The 20369-nt window shown below is 53.7% G+C and overlaps 1 protein-coding gene across 2 annotated transcripts; it reads right to left on the reverse strand.

Moving 5' to 3' along the window:
• Positions 1–1168: 1168 nt before the first annotated feature.
• Positions 1169–16621, reverse strand: AMPD1 (adenosine monophosphate deaminase 1). Of its 2 annotated transcripts, XM_039533143.1 has the most exons (15): positions 16505–16621; positions 11862–12036; positions 10516–10678; positions 9117–9282; positions 7996–8215; positions 7462–7591; positions 6830–7024; positions 6389–6520; positions 6092–6255; positions 5784–5910; positions 5030–5193; positions 3058–3178; positions 2241–2414; positions 1848–1958; positions 1169–1497 (listed from the first exon to the last, which is right to left on the reverse strand). In XM_039533143.1, the coding sequence occupies exons 1-15, from the start codon at positions 16524–16526 to the stop codon at positions 1339–1341; spliced, it is 2223 nt and encodes a 740-aa protein (XP_039389077.1). In that variant the 5' UTR covers positions 16527–16621; the 3' UTR covers positions 1169–1338. The 2 variants fall into 2 exon arrangements, with proteins under 2 accessions (XP_039389077.1, XP_039389078.1); XM_039533144.1 differs by lacking the exon at positions 11862–12036 and having other exon boundaries at positions 16505–16589.
• Between the last annotated feature and the right edge of the window lie 3748 nt (positions 16622–20369).

The following is a 20369-nucleotide window of genomic DNA, read 5'->3' on the forward strand; positions in this document are numbered from 1 at the left end:
CATCTTTACGTTCTGTGTTTGCACAGCACCTAGCACAGTGGGGGACTGGTCCATGAACAGGGCTCCTAGGTGCTACTGCAATAGAATAGTAGGGGCTGAAGCAAAGCAACAACCAGCACTGATAAGATTCTGGCTGCAGTTTACCTTTTAATTGTATTTCTTGTCCCCACTCAACGCAGCCATAAGTCACGGTGATGTCATGATCAAAGTAAGATTAGCTAGCTAGATGAGACTAACAGAGAAAGGGCATTTGTGTACTGATGACAGCTGAGAGGGAAAACAGCAGCTGTTAAACTGCTGGTGGGGACGGCTCATAGTTGGGATATTAGGCTATCTGTTAACAACTAGGGCTGAGGCTTACAAAGGCAAGGAAATCATTTAATCATTTTGCACGTAGGGTGCTGAGTAACAGTTTCTGAACAAAAATGGACCAGCGGGAGATAGGCCAGTTATTGGCTACCACCTGGGATTCACTGGCTACTCAATTTGTCTTTCAGTCCAATGAGAGCACATTTCTTCCTGTCACTGGCTCAGGGCAACACAGTTCAGCCAATCCCCCACCCAGACACCTCCAGCACATGCCCGTGTGTGTGTGAGAGAGTGGATGCCTTCCCTGATTCCCATCCATGCAGGGCTGCCATTGCCTTCTGGGCTATTGCTTACATGGGCTCCAAGGGACAGAGCTGGTATAGCTTTGATGTGGTCCTTGACCGGTGCCCCCTCACTGTCAGCACTTGCCAAGAGGCCAGGCGGCTTGAAGCTTTGCAGGGCTGATTCCCTCAGAATAGACTTATCCACGCAATGCGGGCTGGTGCAGTACAGCCTGTCACAGGGCTGGGAGTTACTCCGCATACAGCATCGATACAGGACTTGTAGAAGGCTGGAGCTGAGTCATTTGCTTCTGATTTGTGAATATCTGAACAGTCAGAATTTGTGTTGCCACTTCGTGATTTAATCGCCACTCACAGTATCTGATTTTTTTCTTAAAGCTCAAGCTCCTGGAGTCCTGTGATTAAGAGAGATTCTCACCTTTTGCTTGCAAAAAGTACATTTCCAGCCCTCTTGGCTACAGAGAAATGCCTGAAAACATGACACCGAGTGACCCAGAAACCACACAGCAAAGAAAAAGAACCCAACTTTATTATTTGTTAAAAATCTCATGATTTTCAGGGCCTGACTAGTGATTTTTTAACACCCAGGGCTAGTAACACCACAAAGGACATGATCTCCCAGGGCTGCCGCCACAAAAAAGCAAAGTGCAGTCATGGGTGGGGCTCTGGGCTGCCCCAGGCCCTGACAAAGTGGAGGAGGCATCGGGGTCCAGGCAGGTTTGGGGATCTACTCCGTGGTTTTCAGCCCCTCTGCAATGAGGTTGAGTTCGTAGCACCAGGTTTCATAGCGATAGGCCATGCGGATCTGAGCTACATTTGTCTTCCAGATGTTGTTGCCATGGGGCCCCTCCTCGCGGTAATTCTCCCCCAGGAACTTGGTCTTCTCCTGGCAGAGACAAGGGAGCAGAATGAAAGGCGCTGCATGGATCTATGCCCTCATCTCCCTCGGACAGCCTCCCTCTGCAGGAGCCCGGCTGCCCATGCTGTGCACAGGTTAGCGCTGGCAGGCCTCTGCAGCCTCCCAGAGGAGCTGCTTCTGTGTCTCAAATTCCCTTTAGCGCCAGGTCTGAGGTGTCTCTCTCCAAGCAGGCAGAGCCATCCCTCCAGCTCCCCCACCCACTCTGATGCACACATGGAGACAGCTGCAGGAAGGGGCATCCTCACTGCCAGACCACTGGCGAACTGCTGAGCAGATGGCCCCTCCCCCAGGGAGATGTGGCAGGCAGACAGACGTACCTCATGGGACAGACCGCACTGCAGGACACTGTTCCTGGCAATCTCACACATGTCACAGGTGCTGAGTTTGAAGACTTGGGCCGCAATGGCGTATTCCTCCATCAGGGGCTCCTAGAGCGACACAAGAATCATATCGGGGGAGAGGAGCGTGCACGGTGCTGCACCAACAGCCGGCCCTGCAGACAGACTCCTCCCAGCACCTGTGGCGCCGCTCTGTGCCTATGGGGGCGCAGCAGCCATTCCCATGACTGTTACGGCAGTGCCTAGGGCCCTCTCAGAGCCGGGCCCCATTGTGCTGGGTGCTGTACAAATAGCTCCCATGTGCCCATACCGCAGTGCAACGGAAGGACCCTGGGTGGTATTTCCATGCCCAGGCCTGCCCTGGAACCCTACCTTGGTGTAGTGGAACTGCATGGGGTCGTCCGTGGAGAGAGAGACCATCAGGCCTTTCTGGTGGAAGTCCAGCAGCGGGTTTTTGGCGTATTCAAGGAAGAGGCTGTTGTTGCTGAGCGGGGACATAGCGATGGGGATTTGGGCAAGGAAGTACAGGTACTGCAGCACAGGGCTCTGAAATGAAGAGCGTGGCCGTCTTCAGGGCGCAGGGCGGTGGCAGACGCTGCTGCTTCTCCACTACCTACCCCCCAACCTTCCCGTGCCCTGGCAAAGAGAGCCGGGAGGCAGAGCTCACAGCTGCTTTCTGAGAAGGGGAGGGTCAGTCACCGTCCTATAAAACCACGGGGAGTAGATCTGGGCTTCGCCCTTGGCTTAAGCCAATCGGTTCCTCCATGGTCTGTGCAGCCTGCAAGCACAGATTCCCACCTCCTCAGCATTTTCTCGGCCCAGAGCAGGGGAACACATGGTGCTCCAGGCGGGGGGCGGCGTTTGAGTGACATGGGGCAGCATATTACAGTTCAGTGTGTCAGAGCCATGCGGGGTGGGGCTATGGCAGCAGACTGGGGCTCAGGAGACCTAGGTTCAATTGCCAGCCCTGCCACACACACCTCCAGGGTGCCCTGGGCAAGTCACTTAATGTCTGCGTGCGGGCCCCAGCCCTGCAGGCCCAGTGGGAGGGTGTGAAGCAAGAGCCACTGGCATTGGCTGTGAAGATAGGGCCTTGGCCAGACCATCCCCCTGCACCGCTGGAGCCATGCAGCTCATAAGAGTGGGGGGTGGGGGAGAACAACATTAAGCGACTTTCCCCCACACTCACCTTCTTTAGGTTCAGGCCATGGGAGATATTATCTGCTGTCATGAAGGCTGCGAGCAGGTGGGTGATGGCCCCGGCTTCCCCGCAGTGGGGTCGGAACAGGAAGGTGTTCATTCCGCGTTCCCTGTGTACAGACAGCAATGCAGTAACCCCTGTGTACGATGGAAACCTCTCCAAGCCAGGGGCTGCAGCAGCACCCCTAGTTCCAGCACCTAAACATGGGGCTAATGCAGGGAGTGGGAGGGCAGTGCTGGGTGGGAGCTGAAGCTGAGCTGGAAGCCCAGGGAGGGACCCCCAGAGCCTAGTTGGACCCCCTCCCAGGGACAGGACCCCCAGAGCCCAGCCCAGCCCCAGGCCTCAGTGTTTGCCCTTTATTCTCCCTAGTGCATTCAGACTGGATGCAAGGAGACAGTCTCAGCTGACCCCGGGTATTTGCCACAATTGCTCATGTCTCCCTGCTATCAAGGAAGCTTCAGAAATGCCTGGCTCTGGGCTCCCCCACTGGCCAATCTCCACGCTGGAAGCACAGACCCCAGCAGATCTGCCCTAGCACCACCCGCACAGCACGAACACAGGTCCCTCGGTGCTTCTGCTGGAGGCAACTCACAGCCAACATCCCCTCCCTCCATATGGGGCGCAATGCCCATGTGATGCATGGCTAGAAAGTGTTAAACATCCTGCAAAACAAATAACCCTCAAAAGACACTGTGGGGAGATAATGTTTGTGTTTTTCTGTATCTACATATGTATGAGTAAGGCCCACAATGTAATCAACAGTCCCTGTCTATGCTGTATTCTGATAATTCAGAGGTCAAAAGAACATCCTAGCATTTAAATGAATTGTAAACAAGGGATATCTCTGTATTCATCTCTCTTTGAAATGTATAGCAAATAATCTTTGCTGCTTCAGCAAATAATCTGTGAATGATGGAGGAACAAGCAAATTGCCTTATATTAATTCTATAGCTAAGTACCGGTGATGGACCTCCTTCAAAGTCATGCTAATTACCTTTTGAATTCCAGCTTGTCAAAAGACATGAAATTGTATAAAAGATCCTTGGGTCCTGATTCTGTCATTTCAGATCTGCTTAGGCTTCATCAGGGGAAGTTTGAGTCGCAAGACTGAAGTCTCAGTTATGCTGGTACGCCCTGACTATGATCTTTGGATATTGGACTATAACCTATGAACTATTTCTGAAAGAACTCTTTGCAACTACAAAGTTCACCATCTATGCGATTAATCTGAACATCAGTGAATTGAACTCATGTCTGTATGTATATTGATCTTTTAACCCACTCTCTCGCTTCTGTTTTTGAATAACGTTTAGTTTAGTTTAGTTATTAAGGATTGTCTGTAGCATGTATTTGGGTAGGATCTGGAATATTCAATAACCTGGGAGGTGATGTGTCTTATTTTATATGATGAAATAAGATTTACAGACATTTTCATCATATTTGACATGGGTACCCAGATGGAGGCCTGAGAGACTGGATTACTTTAAGGCAGTGGTTCTCAAACTTTTGTACTGGTGACCCCTTTCACATAGCAAGCCTCAGAGTGCGATTTCCCCCCTTATAAATTAAAACCACTTTTTAATATATTTAACACTATTATAAATGCTGGAGGCAAAGCAGGGTTTGGGGTGGAGGCTGACAGCTCGCAACCCCCCACGTAATAACCTCGCGACCCCCTGAGGGATCCCGACCCCCAGTTTGAGAATCCCTGCTTTAAGGGAACTGGGTTGTTTGGACTTCTGTGTAACCGTTAAGGTAATAAAGAAGCTGGTTTATGCTGGCTTGGTGAATCTACGTATTGGAATATCCACCAGCTTTATGGGGATTGTCTGCCCCATTCTTTGCAGCTCGCCCTAACTGAGTGACCACAGATGGCCCCCACTAGGACCCGGTCACAGCCCATGAACCAGGTCCCCACCAGAGGGCACCAGCAGCACACATCCCCCGTGCGGTGACCCACCTGCGGAGGTTGTTGAGCACCGTGATGTTGGCGTACATGTAGTACAGGTAGTAGGTGTAGGACGGGTTCTTCTCATGGCTCCACTTGTCCGGCTTGGGGCTCTTGGTGGAAAACATGTGCCCACTGTGCTTGGACTCGTCATCCACGCTATCGAAGCCGGTGATCTGCTGGCACGAGCAGACAGGAGTGGGTCAGCCCCACCGCCCTCCCCTGGCTCCTAGGGCTCTCCCAATTGAGGGGGTGTCTGTGAGCAAAGCCAGACGTCACCTCTCTCCCCATGGGCTAAGCAACCTCGGACACCCAGCTCCCCGACCCAGGACACACGGCACTGAGTGCCTGACACCCCCCTCACCCCAAGCACCACAGCACATGCAGTGCAGGAGGGGGCCCAGCTCTCCCAGCACATCCCTTGACACCCTGCCCAGAACCCCAGGCAGAGCCTGGCACATGCCGCGCAGGAGGAGTGCCGGGCTCCACCCACTAGCCTGGGCCCCTCTTAATGGCCCAGCACCAGGTAACTCAGAAAGGAGCTTGCTCGCTCGTCTCACAGGCCTCCCTCTCCTGGCACTTCCCAACCCCAACCCATTTCTCTGGTTGGGGCCAGAGCAGGGAGGGTGGAAGGCTGACTTCCCCGACCTGCGGGGGAGGGCTCGGTGCTAACAGTATGGCAGATAGTGGTGGGGTCTGAGCCCCAGAGGCACCACCCCTCCTGTCAGCGCTTCGTCAGGCCCAGGCCTCTCTGTGCAGCACTCACGTGTCGCAGGAATACGCTCAGCTCCTTGTTGGCCTGAGGACTGATTGTCGCTTCAAACACAGGCACAAAAATATTCTCCAGCATCTTCCCAAAGTGGGGGAGGAAGTTCTTGGCCCTGAACACGTCGCTGGGGACAGAGACCAGGGTTAGCCTCCAGCAGGAGAGCCGCACAGCTCCCTGCATGGACAGAACACCTGCCCCCGCGGCCCCGCTACAGATGCCCCACAGCTGCCACGTCAGTAAGTCAGGATGCTCCTGCTCCCGCCAGCCTTGCCCCGACACCCGGAATCTCACCCCATGGCACGTACTAAATCCTGGGCACTTGGATCATCCATTTCATGTTGGGGGAGTAGACCCTGTGCCTGTTGAACCAGCTGGCCAGCTTGGGCCACTCCTCTGGCGAGCGCCCATAGATGGACAGGCGGGGTTCCGCGTGCTGGTACTTGGCATCCTCCAAGTCAGAGCCGACTTCCTGCAGACGTAAGGGTGCAGGTGGTCACGTGTGCCCCACTCACATGGCTGGAACTCGGCATACTGTGGGCATGCAGGCTCCTTCCTGCTGCGTTGGGTGCCCCTTGTCTCTCCCCCCCCGCCCCCCCGCTCACCTTGATGATTGTGGCAAAGTACTCGCCATCGATGGTGTTTTCTGTCTTCAGGTAGAGGTCACGCAGCTCACTGGCTCCCACCGGGTTGTACTTGTCGTTAAACTTGTCAAAGCGCTGGAAGGTCTGGCGCCCCTGGGGTGCAAATCAGGGTCAGAACCGAGGGCGGATAATGCTTCATGGACCTAAAGGGGCGGAGTGCGATGGACTAAGGCCTCGCTGGAGAGGAGAGGCTTCACCCCAATTCTAGAGAAGAACATTGGCCACACTGCCATGGGACAGAGCTGGTGCAGTATGTGCCTGGGGAGGGGTCCTGGGTGACAGAAGGCATGTGATGCAGTGCCCCTAGAAGAAGTAGGTGAGGGTGCCCATGGGGCATCTGGGGACATGGCCCTGTGGGTGGGTAGGCATGGGACATGTTACAGCAGAGGCCAACGGACTCACAGCGTGAACATCCAGAGAATCCACCGTCAGGTCATAGGGGTGCATGTTGAGCTGCTGGAAGAGCTGCTTCAAGGTGAGTTTCTTGCCCTTGGCGTCATACACGACCCTCTCCGCGTCCACACGGTACGACTTCTTGATGAAGCGCAGCAGGTGCTTCTGGTTCATGCAGGCTGCAGCATGAATGTGGGTGTCCACCTGCCAGGCAGAGGGGAGCCATCAGTCTAGCTAAGGCCCAGGTGGTTAGGAGGCAGGGCAGCCAGGCCCATAGAACGAAATGCTGCTTACACTGACTGCAGCCACGGCAAGTCTGCCCTGGCATCAGGGAGCACATCAGCCTGGATCCCAGTAAGCGATGGTGACTCCTAGGGGCTAGCAGGGGGTACGCCCTGTGCCTGCACCCCAGCCACCTCTCTGCACACTCACGCCTCCGGGGGTGACCCAGGGTCTGCTCAGGGGTCACAATAGCTTGTGCTGCCCCATAGAGAGGTGCGGGATGGGGAAAGCTGCCTGAGCAGCACCAGCGCCTGCACCACCTGCCCTATGGCGGAAGGAGTCAAGGCAGAGCCTGCATGCCCCTGGCTCAGCCCATCTGACAGGCCAGCCATGTCTGTGCGTCTGTCCCAGGCCCTCACCTTCCTGCAGTTGTAAAAATCCCGATGAGGGTTGTTCTTCAGCTCCTTCAGCTCCTCCATCTCATTCAGCATCTCGTGCACGCTGAACTTGGAGGAGAGGAACTTCAGGCGCCGATGAGCGTAGGTTTTCCTGACAGAGACAAAGGGTCAGAACCCAGGCGCATTCCGGCCCAGCTGAGCGCATGGGACCTGGGGATGCTACAGGTGGTGCGAACAAGGGCACGGCTCACATATGTCATGAAATTCCTGCTGTAATGACCTGAATCCTATAGCGCCAGCGGCTGGGGCAGTGACAGCATCCTGACAAACTCCTCCAGGCCAGGTTTCAGTCCCAGAGGGGGCCCAGCCATGGAGGCCTGCAGCAGGGCTGGGCTCCTCTGGGCACCAGGGGCCTGGCAGGTATTGCTGGGGGCCTGGCCAGCCCCTCTGAATGAAGTGGGAGCTGGTGTCCTGCCTGAGGGCTGGAGCACAGCTGGACTGGGGCGCCCTGACATCCCTCTGTGTGGCAGGGCGGGGGCCTGGCTGGGCACTTACATGGGTCCCTGTGCAATCAGGGCGAGGAGGAAGTTCATGTCATCGAGGAAATCCTCGAGGTTGGGGTAGGGCAGGTCCTTGGGCTTCCATCGTCTGGCAGCCGCTGCGTCGGCGTAGACGTAGACCACCCCGCCCTGCATGCAGACGCAGTAGCCCAGGTCCTCGGGCAGATTGTCCGACCGGAAAGGGTCCTCGCCGTCCTTCACCGGGGGGGTGAACACTGTCCCGAAGGCAGAGTGCAGGTGAGCAATGGGCCTGGCAGGGCAGCCTCTGCCACAGGGCTGTACTCCAGGGCTGAGGGAAGAGTCAGCACCGGCCTGCTCATGAACACAGGTAGCCCACCCTGGAACCCAAGCCAGGCCAATGGCTGCCCAGCATGGGGCCCAGACAGACACAGGCTGCTGCCGCCAATGGGATCTTCTGGGGACCCTTCCCTGCCCCAGTGCCTGGGCTGCTCCTTGCCTCTCTGGTGGTGGAGCCGGCATCCCAGCTCTCTGGCTGCTGAGTCTCTCCAGGCCCGCAAGGCCTGAGCAAGAGCATCGCTTGCCCAGAGACACAAATGGCTGGTGGAGCTCTGACAGCCCTGGAGGGATCTGGGGCGTGGAAACGAACAAGCGTATGTGGGGGACCCGGCAGCCACAAGAGATCTGTTTTCACATAGTGCCTTCCTAGCTGCTGTGGCCAAGCTTGCTGCACTCAGCAGGGGACAGATCCCTTCCTCAGCCTCACAGCATCCGGGGAGGAATCACACCAGGCGAGACAGGGCCAGTCATGCTCCGGTGTGAGCGCCAGCGGAAGATGGTTCACAAGGCAGCAGGGGACCTTCTCACCCCACTGGGAGCGTGGCAGAGAGTTAGGGCATTCAGAGGGGCTCCACTCCCCCCACATCATGGGGTCAGTCTCTGCTGGAGACTGGTTCCAAGCTAGCTGGGGTGAGGCTGCATTCCTGTAGCCTCAATAACAGGAGTCATTTCCTCCAGATAGATGCAGGTTCAGCACCCCCGGCACCGCTACCGGGGACACCCCCTCGCCTGCACAGCCCTGGGCTCCCCAGCTGTTCTTCAAAGGCTTCCTGTTTGTGCTGGTTGTGAGTTACCCTGGAAGTCATGGCTGCTAGGTACCTGGGCCGCGCCCATCATCGGCTTGCCAAACCTCGCCTTCTATGTTGCGCAGATACTGGGACGGGGTCTTGGGGAACCTCTGAAACGATTTCTGCATGTATTTCTCCCGGATGCACAAAGCCCGGTAGAGGCCTCTGCAGACAACTTCAAAATCCTCAATTGTGACCTGCAAGAGTTCTTTGTTGAGGACATTGGTGTATGCAGCATGTGGGGGCCTCTGGGAGCTCCTGGCCCTGCTGGGACGCACAGACAGACATGCTTGCTGGGCACATGCTGGAGAACAGCTGAATCAAGGCAAGGCCTGGGTTCCCCCGGAGCCCGCCCCCACATGCCTGGCCCAAGCAGGCAGCCTGGCAGCCATTCTCCAAGCCCTGCCCTTTCAGCCTGGCTGACAGCATTGTGTGCAGCTCAGTGGCCAGGGCCAATGGGAAAGGTCCTTGCTGAGGTAGAAGGAAAGCCCCAGAGGCCAGGACAAGCCATTAGAGGCACTGTCCTGGGGCGCAACTCCCAGCTGCTGTCTGACATCTCACTCTGAAGCTGCAGCCTAGGGTGCTGCAGGGGCTATTTTAGGAGCCCAAGCTGGTCCCGCTTCAATTTCATCTGACCCAGCACATCTAATTTACTGCAGAAGACAAGTGTTGTGTGGGCAGCCCCGGGAGGTCAGTCCAGGTCGCTGGCGATCGACAGGAGCAGGGGATTACCACCCAGCAGCTGCAGTGGCTGGCTGGGACCATGGCTAGGGAGTGATGCTGGAGCGGCCATCCCAGTGCACTGGGGAGCGTCTTGCCAGAAGAACCTGTAACCCCCCCCCCCATCCTGTAATGGCCCCTGCCTTTGCTGCTTGGCCCCAAGCTGATCCAGGAGGGCGGGGCTGCACCTGCGCATGGTGGGGGCCTCTTTGTGATTCTCCACAGGCAGTCACTGAACCAGGGGTGTGCATGCAATTCACACGGCGACAGAGCTCAGCGAATGCACAGTCACAGCCTTGCATTTCTGCCCTGGCCTGGTGACTGGCTGGAGGTACTAAGGGGTCTCAGCAACTGCTCCATCTGCCACCCTCCAGCATCTCTTCTTGAGGGGCCACAAGGGCCCTGTGCCTTCCCAGCCATCCCACAGAGAAGAGCCCATGAGTTTCTCTGCCACATACATTGGCTTGCACCTTTGGGATCACTAGGGAATTAACAGGGTGCTGCCATCTGCCCAGACCGAGCTAGGAGAAGTGGCCTCTCCTATGCATTTAAACAAGGGGTACTCATGTGCACATTCCCCGCTCCCGGGTGATAGCAGGGATCGAGGCAAGCAGCCAGGAGAGAGGCGTGCAGAAGAGGGCGTGGCGGGGGAGATCAGGAGAGGAAATGGCACTGAGACGTGGGAGGGAGCGAGGCATGCTGGAGCTTACCCCTGAGGCATAGTCCCCTGTGATCTGCACACGCTGGAAGTCGGGCACAGCCTGGTACAGCGGCGAGGCAGCGATGAACTCCTCAATGGTGGATAGTTTGGTTGCAGAAGTTTCAGCAATGGGCAGAGCCAGTGCGATTGTCTTCAGGGAAATCCGCTTCTTCCTGCGGAGGAGGCGGGGACCACCTCAGCCTGGGCACTGGCAGCACCTTTGTGCCCTGCAGGCATGGCAGGGCCCTGCCCAGCTCTAGGGGTCAAAGGGCTAAGCCCAGGTATTCAAAGGGAAATAGTGCAATTAGCAGCACGTCCTTTCCCGTTTCAGCGCAAACCTGGGCTGTCTGCACAGATAGGCCAGTACAATCCAATGCCTCGGCCATCCCAGATGCTGTTTGTCACCCTGGGCCAAGCCATGGGCCAGCCTGGCTGGCGAGGGACACGTTCCCGCCCCTGTCCCAGGCGGGGGAGGCAGAGGCTGCAGCAGAAGCTTTGGTCCCACAGACTTGGCTCTCGGGAAGTCAGAGCTTCATGATGTTTCCAGCCATAGCAGGGGGTTGCAACTTTTCATTTGGCACTAAGCCTAGATTATTGTCCGGAGTAACTGGACGCTGTCTGAGCACTTGCATGGCCCTTGTCACCACAGTCTCTGAATGCCTCACAGTCACTAGCGGGGGGGTTGCCCCTCTGCCCCCTGTGCGGCAGGGTCGGGAAGGCTAAGAGACTGGCCCAAGGGCACACAGGGCATCTGTGGTGGAGCCTGGACCAGGGCCCTCATCTCGAGGCCCAACCCAGCACTCGTCTCTGGGGAGCAGTGGCTGAACGCACCAGCCTGTGGGCGATGCTCAGGCAGCACGATGAGGCCTGCAGCACAGAGCGACTGGACAGACAGGCTGGATGGATGGATGGCTGGAGTCAGTCAGGTCTGTCAAACACTTTCACAGGGGACTACCCATCTCTTACCACAGGACAACACTCCTGGGGCCACCAGACACCAGCATCTATGGTGGAGTGTGTGCTGGAGGCAGGGAGGCTGCTTGTGCATGTAATGTGATAAAGCACCTGGAAACAAACAGCATGAGCTGTCCAGCAGGCTCTCCATGGCCATGGCCAGGGCACCTCTAAGCCAGACAGACAGTGGCCAGCCCAGGTTGTCCCAGGGGGTTCACTGAGATATTCCCAAGCCATAGTTAAAGTTTCCATCCTCTTCTCCTGGTATAAGGGCACGCAGAGGCGGGGCAGGGGCTGGAGCTGAGGGCTAGCAGGGCCAGGGCAGGTGTCAGAGGTGGGAAGCTTTCAGCCTGTCCCTCCCCACAGTGCCCCAGGCCTACTGCCCCCCCACCCAGCTCTCACCGCTTGTCAGCCGTGGCTGTGGTCTCCTGGTGGATCATGTGCTCCCTCATTTCATGGTGCAAGATGGGGCAGATTTCTTCTACATCGAAAGGTGAGATCTCATGCCTGCTCTCCTCATCCTTCACCTCAGAGGCAAAGACCTTCTCAGCGAAGGAGCGCATCGCCTCATCCATCTCTGCAGGGAGAAGGTGCCCTGGTGACCTGGCCAGTCTGCGCCCAGCCACCCATGACCAGGCAGGACTCCTCCCACCCAGCAGGATGAGGTGCTCCAACCCCCATACCCACCTGGCAGAGCCAAACTCAGCTTTGGTCCCATCTCCCAGCAGGACTGCATGTCCCCCAGCCACCCAGTACAGGGGAGCAAGGGAACAGCGATTGTCTTGATGCTAATCTCTCAGGGCCTGTCATGGGCTAAGTGGGGTGGGAGACTTGTCCTGACTAGGGTGACCAGAGGTCCCGATTTTATAGGGATAGGCCCAATTTTGGGGGCTTTTTCTTATATAGGCACCTATTACCCCCACCTCCTGTCCCAATTTTTTACATTTGCTATCTGGTCACCCTAGTCCTGACTTCATCCAACTCCATAGGCAATGCTTGCTTGGGGCAGATCCAGAGCCAAGGGGAAGGCTGGGGCTGAGGGGGGAACAAGTCCATGGGCAGGGAACTGAGTGGGGGTGGACCCAGAAGGGGCAGGCATGTGGGAGAACACACAGGAGGGGAGTGAGAGTTAGCACAAGCCCCTCCCTGACCTCCCAGCTGAGTGCTGCTCTCCGCCTGTCACTTACACACAGCATCCAAGGTAGGATGGAGGCAGTGATGAGGATGAAGATGGACGTAGAGCTGCTCCCCAAGTGGTCTATGGAACATGACAAGGGACTATATGACTAGGGAAGTGTTATTTACCTCTTCATATAACTCATGAACCAGGGGTCACCCCATTACATTATTAGTCAGTAGGTTTAAAACAACAAGAAGGAATTACTTCTTCACACAACGCACAGTCAGCCTGTGGAACTCATTGCCAGGGGCTGTTGTGAAATCCAAAAGTACAACTGGGTGCAAAACAGAACTGGATGAGTTCATGGAGGCTAGGGTGATCAAGGGCTATTAGCTGAGATGGTCAGGGACTCAGCCTCATGCTCTGGGTGTCCTTAAGCCTTGGACTGCCAGAAGCTGGAACTGGATGACAGGGGATGGAGCATGTGATAGTTGCTCTGTTCTGTTCATAGCCTCTGGCACCAGCCACTGTCAGAGACAGGACACTGGGCTACATGGGCCATTGGTCTGACCTGCTGTGGCTATTTTTATATTCACTTGAACCTGGGGGTAGAGCTGGGAGAGCAGGAATTTCCCTGCTGCTGCTCCAGGGACCTTGTCTAGCAGGTGGGACCCAGCATTTGCTAAAGATGATCCAGCCTGAACGGGGAGAGCTGGTGCCTGTGCTCAGCGCCATGGACATGGATTTGGTGGTGGCCCTACTCTGTGCCATTCAGGGCCTTCCACAAATGAGGGATGGGAGAGGGAAGCGAGGACTGGCATCACGGCTCCCTGCATCCAGATCACTTTCCCCTCCTGGGCTGTGTAAGAGCTTGGGGTTGCTCCTCGCTCCCTCATTCACAGCCCCCTGGGGCAGGGCGCAGCAGAACATCGGGGGAAGTATCTGTGCATCACTGCTTGTCCATGGCGCCCCTGGGCAGTTGCTTGGTGGCTCGCCCTGTCCAGGAATAGGTCCAGCCAAAATTGGCAACCACAAAGATCAGGAAAGTTCCCCACGATAGCAGAACCATTCCTCTGCTTACATCTAGAGAAGGGTTTCCTTAAGCTACCAGATGTTATAGCAACAATGGAGCTGGCAAAAACAGCCACCTGGGAGCCAAAACCAATGAGCTCCTGTACCCCTCCAGGTGCAGCTCCAGAGATTGCTGGAAGGGAAAGGGGCCTGTTCAGGAGGCCAGCAAAACTATGCACAACTGACATGCCACGTAAAGCTGCAAGGCACTAGCAAGGACTCAGCCACTTCTGGGGGGTTGAAGCAGTGCCTGGCCTCCTGCATGGCTCTCTGCAGGCCACAGACACTTTGCAACAGCTCCAGAAAGCGAATGCTCCCTGGACCTAACCACCCAACAGTGAGCCTGGGCAGCCCACGAACGTGAGCTGAGCAGCCCACGAACGTGATGTATGGCAGGAGGGATGTGAGCTGTGATGAGCAGAAGGCTGGAGGATGGCCTATGCTGGGGATATGCACATGCAACACCACTTCCTGGAAGCACAACGAGCAGCTGATGAGGTGCCAGGACTGGGCCCCATCTGCATGACAGAAACAACTGAATTGGGGGAGTTCCTGCTCTGAACCCACAGCTCCTACTCGGACATGGCCTCAGGGAGGCAGCAGCATTTTATCCCAGGCATTTGAATTTCAGCTCCAAGGTTCCACCCTTGAGAGACGACTGCTGAGGCAACCTTGTTCCCAGCAGCTGCAGGATCCTGGGGCAAAGAGACTCATGCTCAACTCTGCATCCAACAGCAGGTTTCAGAGTAGCAGCCGTGTTAGTCTGTATCCGCAAAAAAAAAAAAACAGGAGTACTTGTGGCACCTTAAAGACTAACAAATTTATTTAAGCATGAGCTTTCGTGAGCTACAGCTCACTTCTTCGGATGCATCCGAAGAAGTGAGCTGTAGCTCACGAAAGCTCATGCTTAAATAAATTTGTTAGTCTTTAAGGTGCCACAAGTATTCCTGGTTTTTTTACTGCAAATTCAGGAGTTGTGTCCATTTCTCAGCAGTTCAGGTTTTGCTATATAAGCAGCTCCAGATCTATGTGACACAAGAGCCAGGCAGTGGTAAGTTGCCGTGAGCCGGAGGGATGCACAGAGTTGGCGTAGCTATTTGCATTCTCGTTATCAGAGTAAATGCAACTTCTGAACCAGTACTCTGCTCATATCTTGCTGGCAGATGGGGACACTGGGTGTGTGGGTTTCCCAGCATTTGGAGATGATCAGTTTGTCCTCACCATGTCCACAGTAGAAGGGGAAGGTGCAAGGGGCTGCACATTGTGGCCCCCTGACCTGGATAAAGGAGACTAAGGCTCTGCTCTTGGTCCCAGTCAAGTCTGTGGATTGACTGCAGTGAGAGCAGGAGGTGGCCAGAGAATGCTAGGCTACATGAGTCACACAGCAGAGAAGTGAGGTGCTTGTTAGATTTGGGAGAAAACCAACGTTTTTCTCCCTCTAGTCCTGCCTCAGCTGCAGGCTCAAGGAGTTAAGGGTCAAGTTGGAACTTTACAAAACACCAGCTGTTAAGGAAACGTTTAATAACAAATAGCAGCTTTAGTGATAGTAAACAGCCAGACAGTCAAAACATGTGGAAACCAATTCTACTTGTGGTCCAGGCTGGTTCCTGGCATGTACTGCTGAGAAATGGCTACTTCTTGGACTGTTAACATATTGCCATGGTCATTTGTCTATTGGCTATTTCCAGTGATAATTTGTCTGGTTCATACCCCAGCAGCCACACAAGGAAGGGCCAGTAATATTCATGTTTCTCTTCTGCTGTTGGAGGTAAAATAAAAAACAAACCGAGCTGATCAGCTCTGACAAGTCCCCAGATGCTTCTCCCTCCCATCAATATTAGCATTACAGGGACAATCCCAATATTCAGGGCTTTTTCTTATATAAGTGCCTATTACCCCTCACCCCCATCCTGATTTTTCACACTTGCTATCTGGTCACCCTACAGTACGCTGAGCCATTAACCTAGCACAGCCTTAGAATCCAACAGCCTTACACACCTCGCTATACCTGTGATGCAGGCAGACTCAGTGTAGCACTTGGTACTAAGGCTGGTCTGATAAATGCTGGAGGCTTGATGAGCGATGGAGGAGCAGGAAGGATTTTCAGACCTGAGCTACCAAGTCAGCTCCTTACCCTTGCTGCAAACTCTTCACGTTTCTGCTCCACGTTCTCCCCAAGCCACAAATCATTTCTTGCTAGTTTAATATGAGTAGAGCACCACAGCTTCACTCAGTGTCCAAATCTGCAGGAGCACGTTGCTTCTCTACTTGCCAGACAGAGCAACAGGGAATCTCCAGTAGCCCCAATTCTTTTTGCCCACCCTCTCTCTCTTCAGATACATTCATGATACATCCAGACATTTGGCTTCAGCTGGGGTGCTGGCATCAGTCACAGTTGCAAGCTGAGTGTTAGGACTGAGCCCAGTTTGCTTTAGCACCACTCTACATGCTCAGCAGGTGCTAGTTCTGGGGACCTGTCCACTTGCTTTGTCTTCTGCGTGGTGGAATCCACTCATCTGGCCATTTAATTCAGTGCATTTATTTGCAGCCATGCGTCTCCCTTATTTGGCCTATCATCCTGTACATCTTCTATGTGAAATCCTGGCTCCATTAAAATCAACCGCAAAACTCCCCTTGACTTCAGTGGGGCCAGGATTTCACCTTGTGTCTGTGCCATCTACAATATAGCATGGAGCTGCCTCTTTATCCCCAAACAAAAAAGCAAGAGCCCCCCTTTAAGCTTTGGCTGCTGCCATCTGCATCACCAGACATAATGGGCACATCAAGAGAGACACTGCAGTTTACAAAGAGCCCTCTCTGGCTGCTCACCTCATTGGCTTTTTTTAAGACCTACCTGCAACTTTCACTTGTGGCATCTTTGCTACAAGCTGTTGGCGCCCCGAGTAACCCACTGCAGTGAGGGAGTGCGGGCGGCTGAGTGAAGCTGCACAACAGCTTAACACAAATTTTACTGCTCTAGATCCCCGTGTAACCAGAGTCCCCTCTCTAAAAGGAGAGGAGGGATCAGATATGGAACTATTTAAAGTTGCAGCCAAGAGCAGTCTCAGTGAAACAGGTGAAGCCGAAGGCCAGCATTAACTTTATTGACCCTGAAGTACCAGAGAGCTAACGCAGAACTTAGAGTCTGTGCCACCAGGAGATAATTCCTGGAATTATTCATCATGCCCTTTTGACTTGGCAAATGTTGACATTATTCCGATATTACTTAACTTAGCGAATATTGGAATTAAAGAGCTGTTCCTGTTTAAAGAAACACCTGGAATGTGTACAGCACAGTATGCTGACAAAATCACTCTTCAGCTTCTGACTCAGCAGTGTGGGGAACTGTGCTGCCTGGGCAACAGGGGGAGCAGACAGTACTGGTCTGTAATGGGCCCAGCTGCTGGCTTTGTTTTTATTTATTGGGGAAGGGGTTAAAAGAAACAATTAAAATTAGTACAACTCAAGCAAAACACCCAGGGCTAAACTTGTCATAGTCACACAGCTTGTGATTGTGTAACAGAGAAGAAAACAGACTGACCAGTTCTCCCACGAGAAGCCCTTATTATTTTATTATTTGCATTACTGTGGCCCCTAGAGACATCAGCTGAGTTCAGGAGCCCCTCGTGCTACACACTGTGCATACACATAGTGACGCTACCCCAAGAAGCTTAAAGTCTAAACAACTGGATGGTCTAAAGGAAGTATTATCCACATTTTGCAGATGGGGAACGGAGACAGGGAGAATAAATTATTTATCCAAGGTCACAGAGGAAGCCTATAGCAGAAGTGCTGAGTCCAGTCCAGCACCTTCACAAATCATTTCCAAGTCACTCAAAGAACCTTTCTAAAACATTGTTCATTCAAGTTCTGTGGGTGTCACTGCTTCTCATGTTAATGCTCAGCTGGGTTATAATCAAGCTACTCTCAGCGGTTCTCGGACTATATCACTGATTTTTACACTCTCCAGTTATCTTCCCTGATGGTACATTGGGACCTGCCCTTTGCCAAAGATTCTTGGCAAATGAGTTGCTTTACTTGCCTGCAAATGAGCATGCAGCTGGCAATCAGGCGAATGGTGGGATGGACCATCTCATGTTATGATTATTTATTTGTATTACCTTAGCACCTGGGAGCCCTCATCGTGACCCAGACCCCATTGTCAATCAAGAGAGATTTCTATGCTCTCTCCTCAGGCCTAGGCTTTATGAGCTTGGTCTAAGACACTGTCAGATATAGAAGACGGCTGACTAGAGCCAGGGCTTGCACTGCTTCCTTCTATCCCTGCTCCTTTGATTAACCTTTACAAATAATAAAATCTGAGACTTGGTTTTAGGAACCCAGACCCCACATCACTGTCTGGATGATTCTTTTATTTAAATCCTATAAAACCAATGTCTCCTGCACATTATTACCCTATAAAGGCTACATTTGCTTAAAATCTTTTTGGGTTGGATGTCAAGGTCAGAGGATTCACATCAGAAACCAAGAATGACTTTGAAGGCTGAAATTTCTTCTTTTTCCTCTGATCTCTCGATCCTCTCACTGTTTTAAACTGAAAAGTTCAGCTGAGCTCCACTGAGAGGGTCATCTGCAGAAACATTAGTAGGGATGTGTTATGTGATACAATAATCAGAATTAAATCTTCATTAAGTTGAAACACTGAACATGAATGTGTGATCTTTCCACTTTTGTCCAGCTGTGAACTTTTTCAGCCTTTGGTCTGCATCACTGGTGAGCCATTTACTCTCACCATTAAGCAGCCTTGCCAGGCACAGGCCTCAGAAACCCAACACTAAATTCCTATTAGGCTTGCTTGATCCTGGCTGCTCCTCAGCACAGCCCTCCTGACAAGGGAGGAGGCTGAAACATTGTCAGACAGTAGGGCAGATCTAAGGTTTTAGCAACATCCTTAGCCCCAGTCTTGTTGTCTCTAGGTGCACCTGTTGCCAGATGAGGTGTCCAAATCTGGACCCTTGGCTGACAGTTTTGCCAGGCAAGCCAAAAGGCAGCTTAAGTTGTCAGAGAAATATTACATTTCCATTAATTTCATAGACAGACCCCGGCTTGTGAATGATGTGATGAAATTGCTTTCCAGCACCGGACTCAACGGCTCTTGCCTGGCCGGAGTTAATGGTGCGGATATTGTCGGTGCCGTCGCAGACACCGGTGCCGGACGATCCGACTGAGCAGAGCGCTTGGCTGCAGAGGCGGCGGCTCTGACGCAGCAAGGACATTGTGTCTCTTCATCCTCCAGGAGAGGGATCCATGCCGAGGGTACGTCGGAGCCAGCGACGGTCGTGCCAGGAGGCCTTGGCGGTACCGGCGGTCCGGTGCCGAGGGAGCGCGCCTTGAAGACTAACTAGCGCTCGGCGCCGAGAGCGGAGGAGCAAGAGCTGCCTCCCTCAGGAGCTGTTTAAGACGAAAGCCCCGCTCCCCTTTGTTCTCAGACTAAAGGCCTCACAAATGTGGCACTTATCTGTGAGGTGAGATCCCTCGAGGCACTTAGGAGAGGATCTCTTGTCGGCAGCGGCTTGTGGCCGGCCGAGCATTAGAAAACCCTGTGGACCGGGCATCGGGCCCGGCACCGGGTGAGGGGAAGGGGATAAACCCCGAACCCCTGTAAAATAAATACACTATACTATACTACAAACAAATAAAGTTAACTACAACTATAAACAGAACGAGAGAAAACTACGAGTAGCTAGGGAAGTGGAGGTCAGCTAAGCTGCGCTCCACTGTTCCAACGGCCGTCACGGGCAGAAAGAAGGAACTGAGGAGCGGACGGGCCGGCTGGGGTATATATCCTGGCTATAGCGGCGCCACTCCAGAGTTGCTAGGGTAAATAACTGGAATGCAAGAAGAATAGCGCAGTAGATCCTCACCAGCACACGGGGCCAGTTATTAGCACTAATTCCCAGAGAGAGTTCCTCTCAGCCATTCGCTATTCATTGCCCAGATTCCTCAGCTATGGGCTGAGCCTGTTCAGTTAAATGGCCTTGCATCCCACCCTGCAACATAAGCCAGTTAGATCCCAGAAGGTCAGTAACAGTCAGAGGGCCAGACCAGAGTCCTGCTGGAGTAAAGATTTCCCTATAGCACCAGAAATAAAATGTGTTCTACAGTAAACTTCACCTAAACATTCCACATAGCTCTCTCAGCGGCTTATGAGCTTAATTTACACTAACAGCAATCCCTGCTGCTTCACTGTTGTGGCATCTCTGCTCAGATTGCAGCCCTCAGCCCCAAATTTTACAACAATAGTTGCCCCCAGGGGAGCTGGGACTTGCTGTGTGATTGTCACATACTCCAGATTCTGTTGTGCCTGTTTGGAGGGTGAGGAAAATAAGTACAAGTGATAGGCCTCATCCGACCTACTTATTTTTGGGGATATCAAATAGCCATGCAGCTAAGCTTGACTTTGGGTGACCTTGAAGGCTTCAGGGCTGGCTGGAGTTAGCAGCAAACACTGGCATAAGTCCATTGCTCAGAAAGAACTTGAAACCAGCACACTCCTTACATGCAGTGGCCACCGCCCAGCAGGCTGGATTTCAGTCTAGTGTGAAGCAAAGGGCTGCACCAGAAGGCAAGGCACTTGATCCCACTTGAAAGAGGCAGCTTCCTCCATCCATGTCTTCACAACCCACCTTGACTTTAACACTCTGCTAAGGTACAGCGCTATCAGGAATTGCAGTGAACAGTAAGTGTATGGAGGGAGA

This window comes from Mauremys reevesii, linkage group 4, assembly GCF_016161935.1.
Source record: "Mauremys reevesii isolate NIE-2019 linkage group 4, ASM1616193v1, whole genome shotgun sequence".
Classification (NCBI taxonomy): domain Eukaryota; kingdom Metazoa; phylum Chordata; order Testudines; family Geoemydidae; genus Mauremys; species Mauremys reevesii.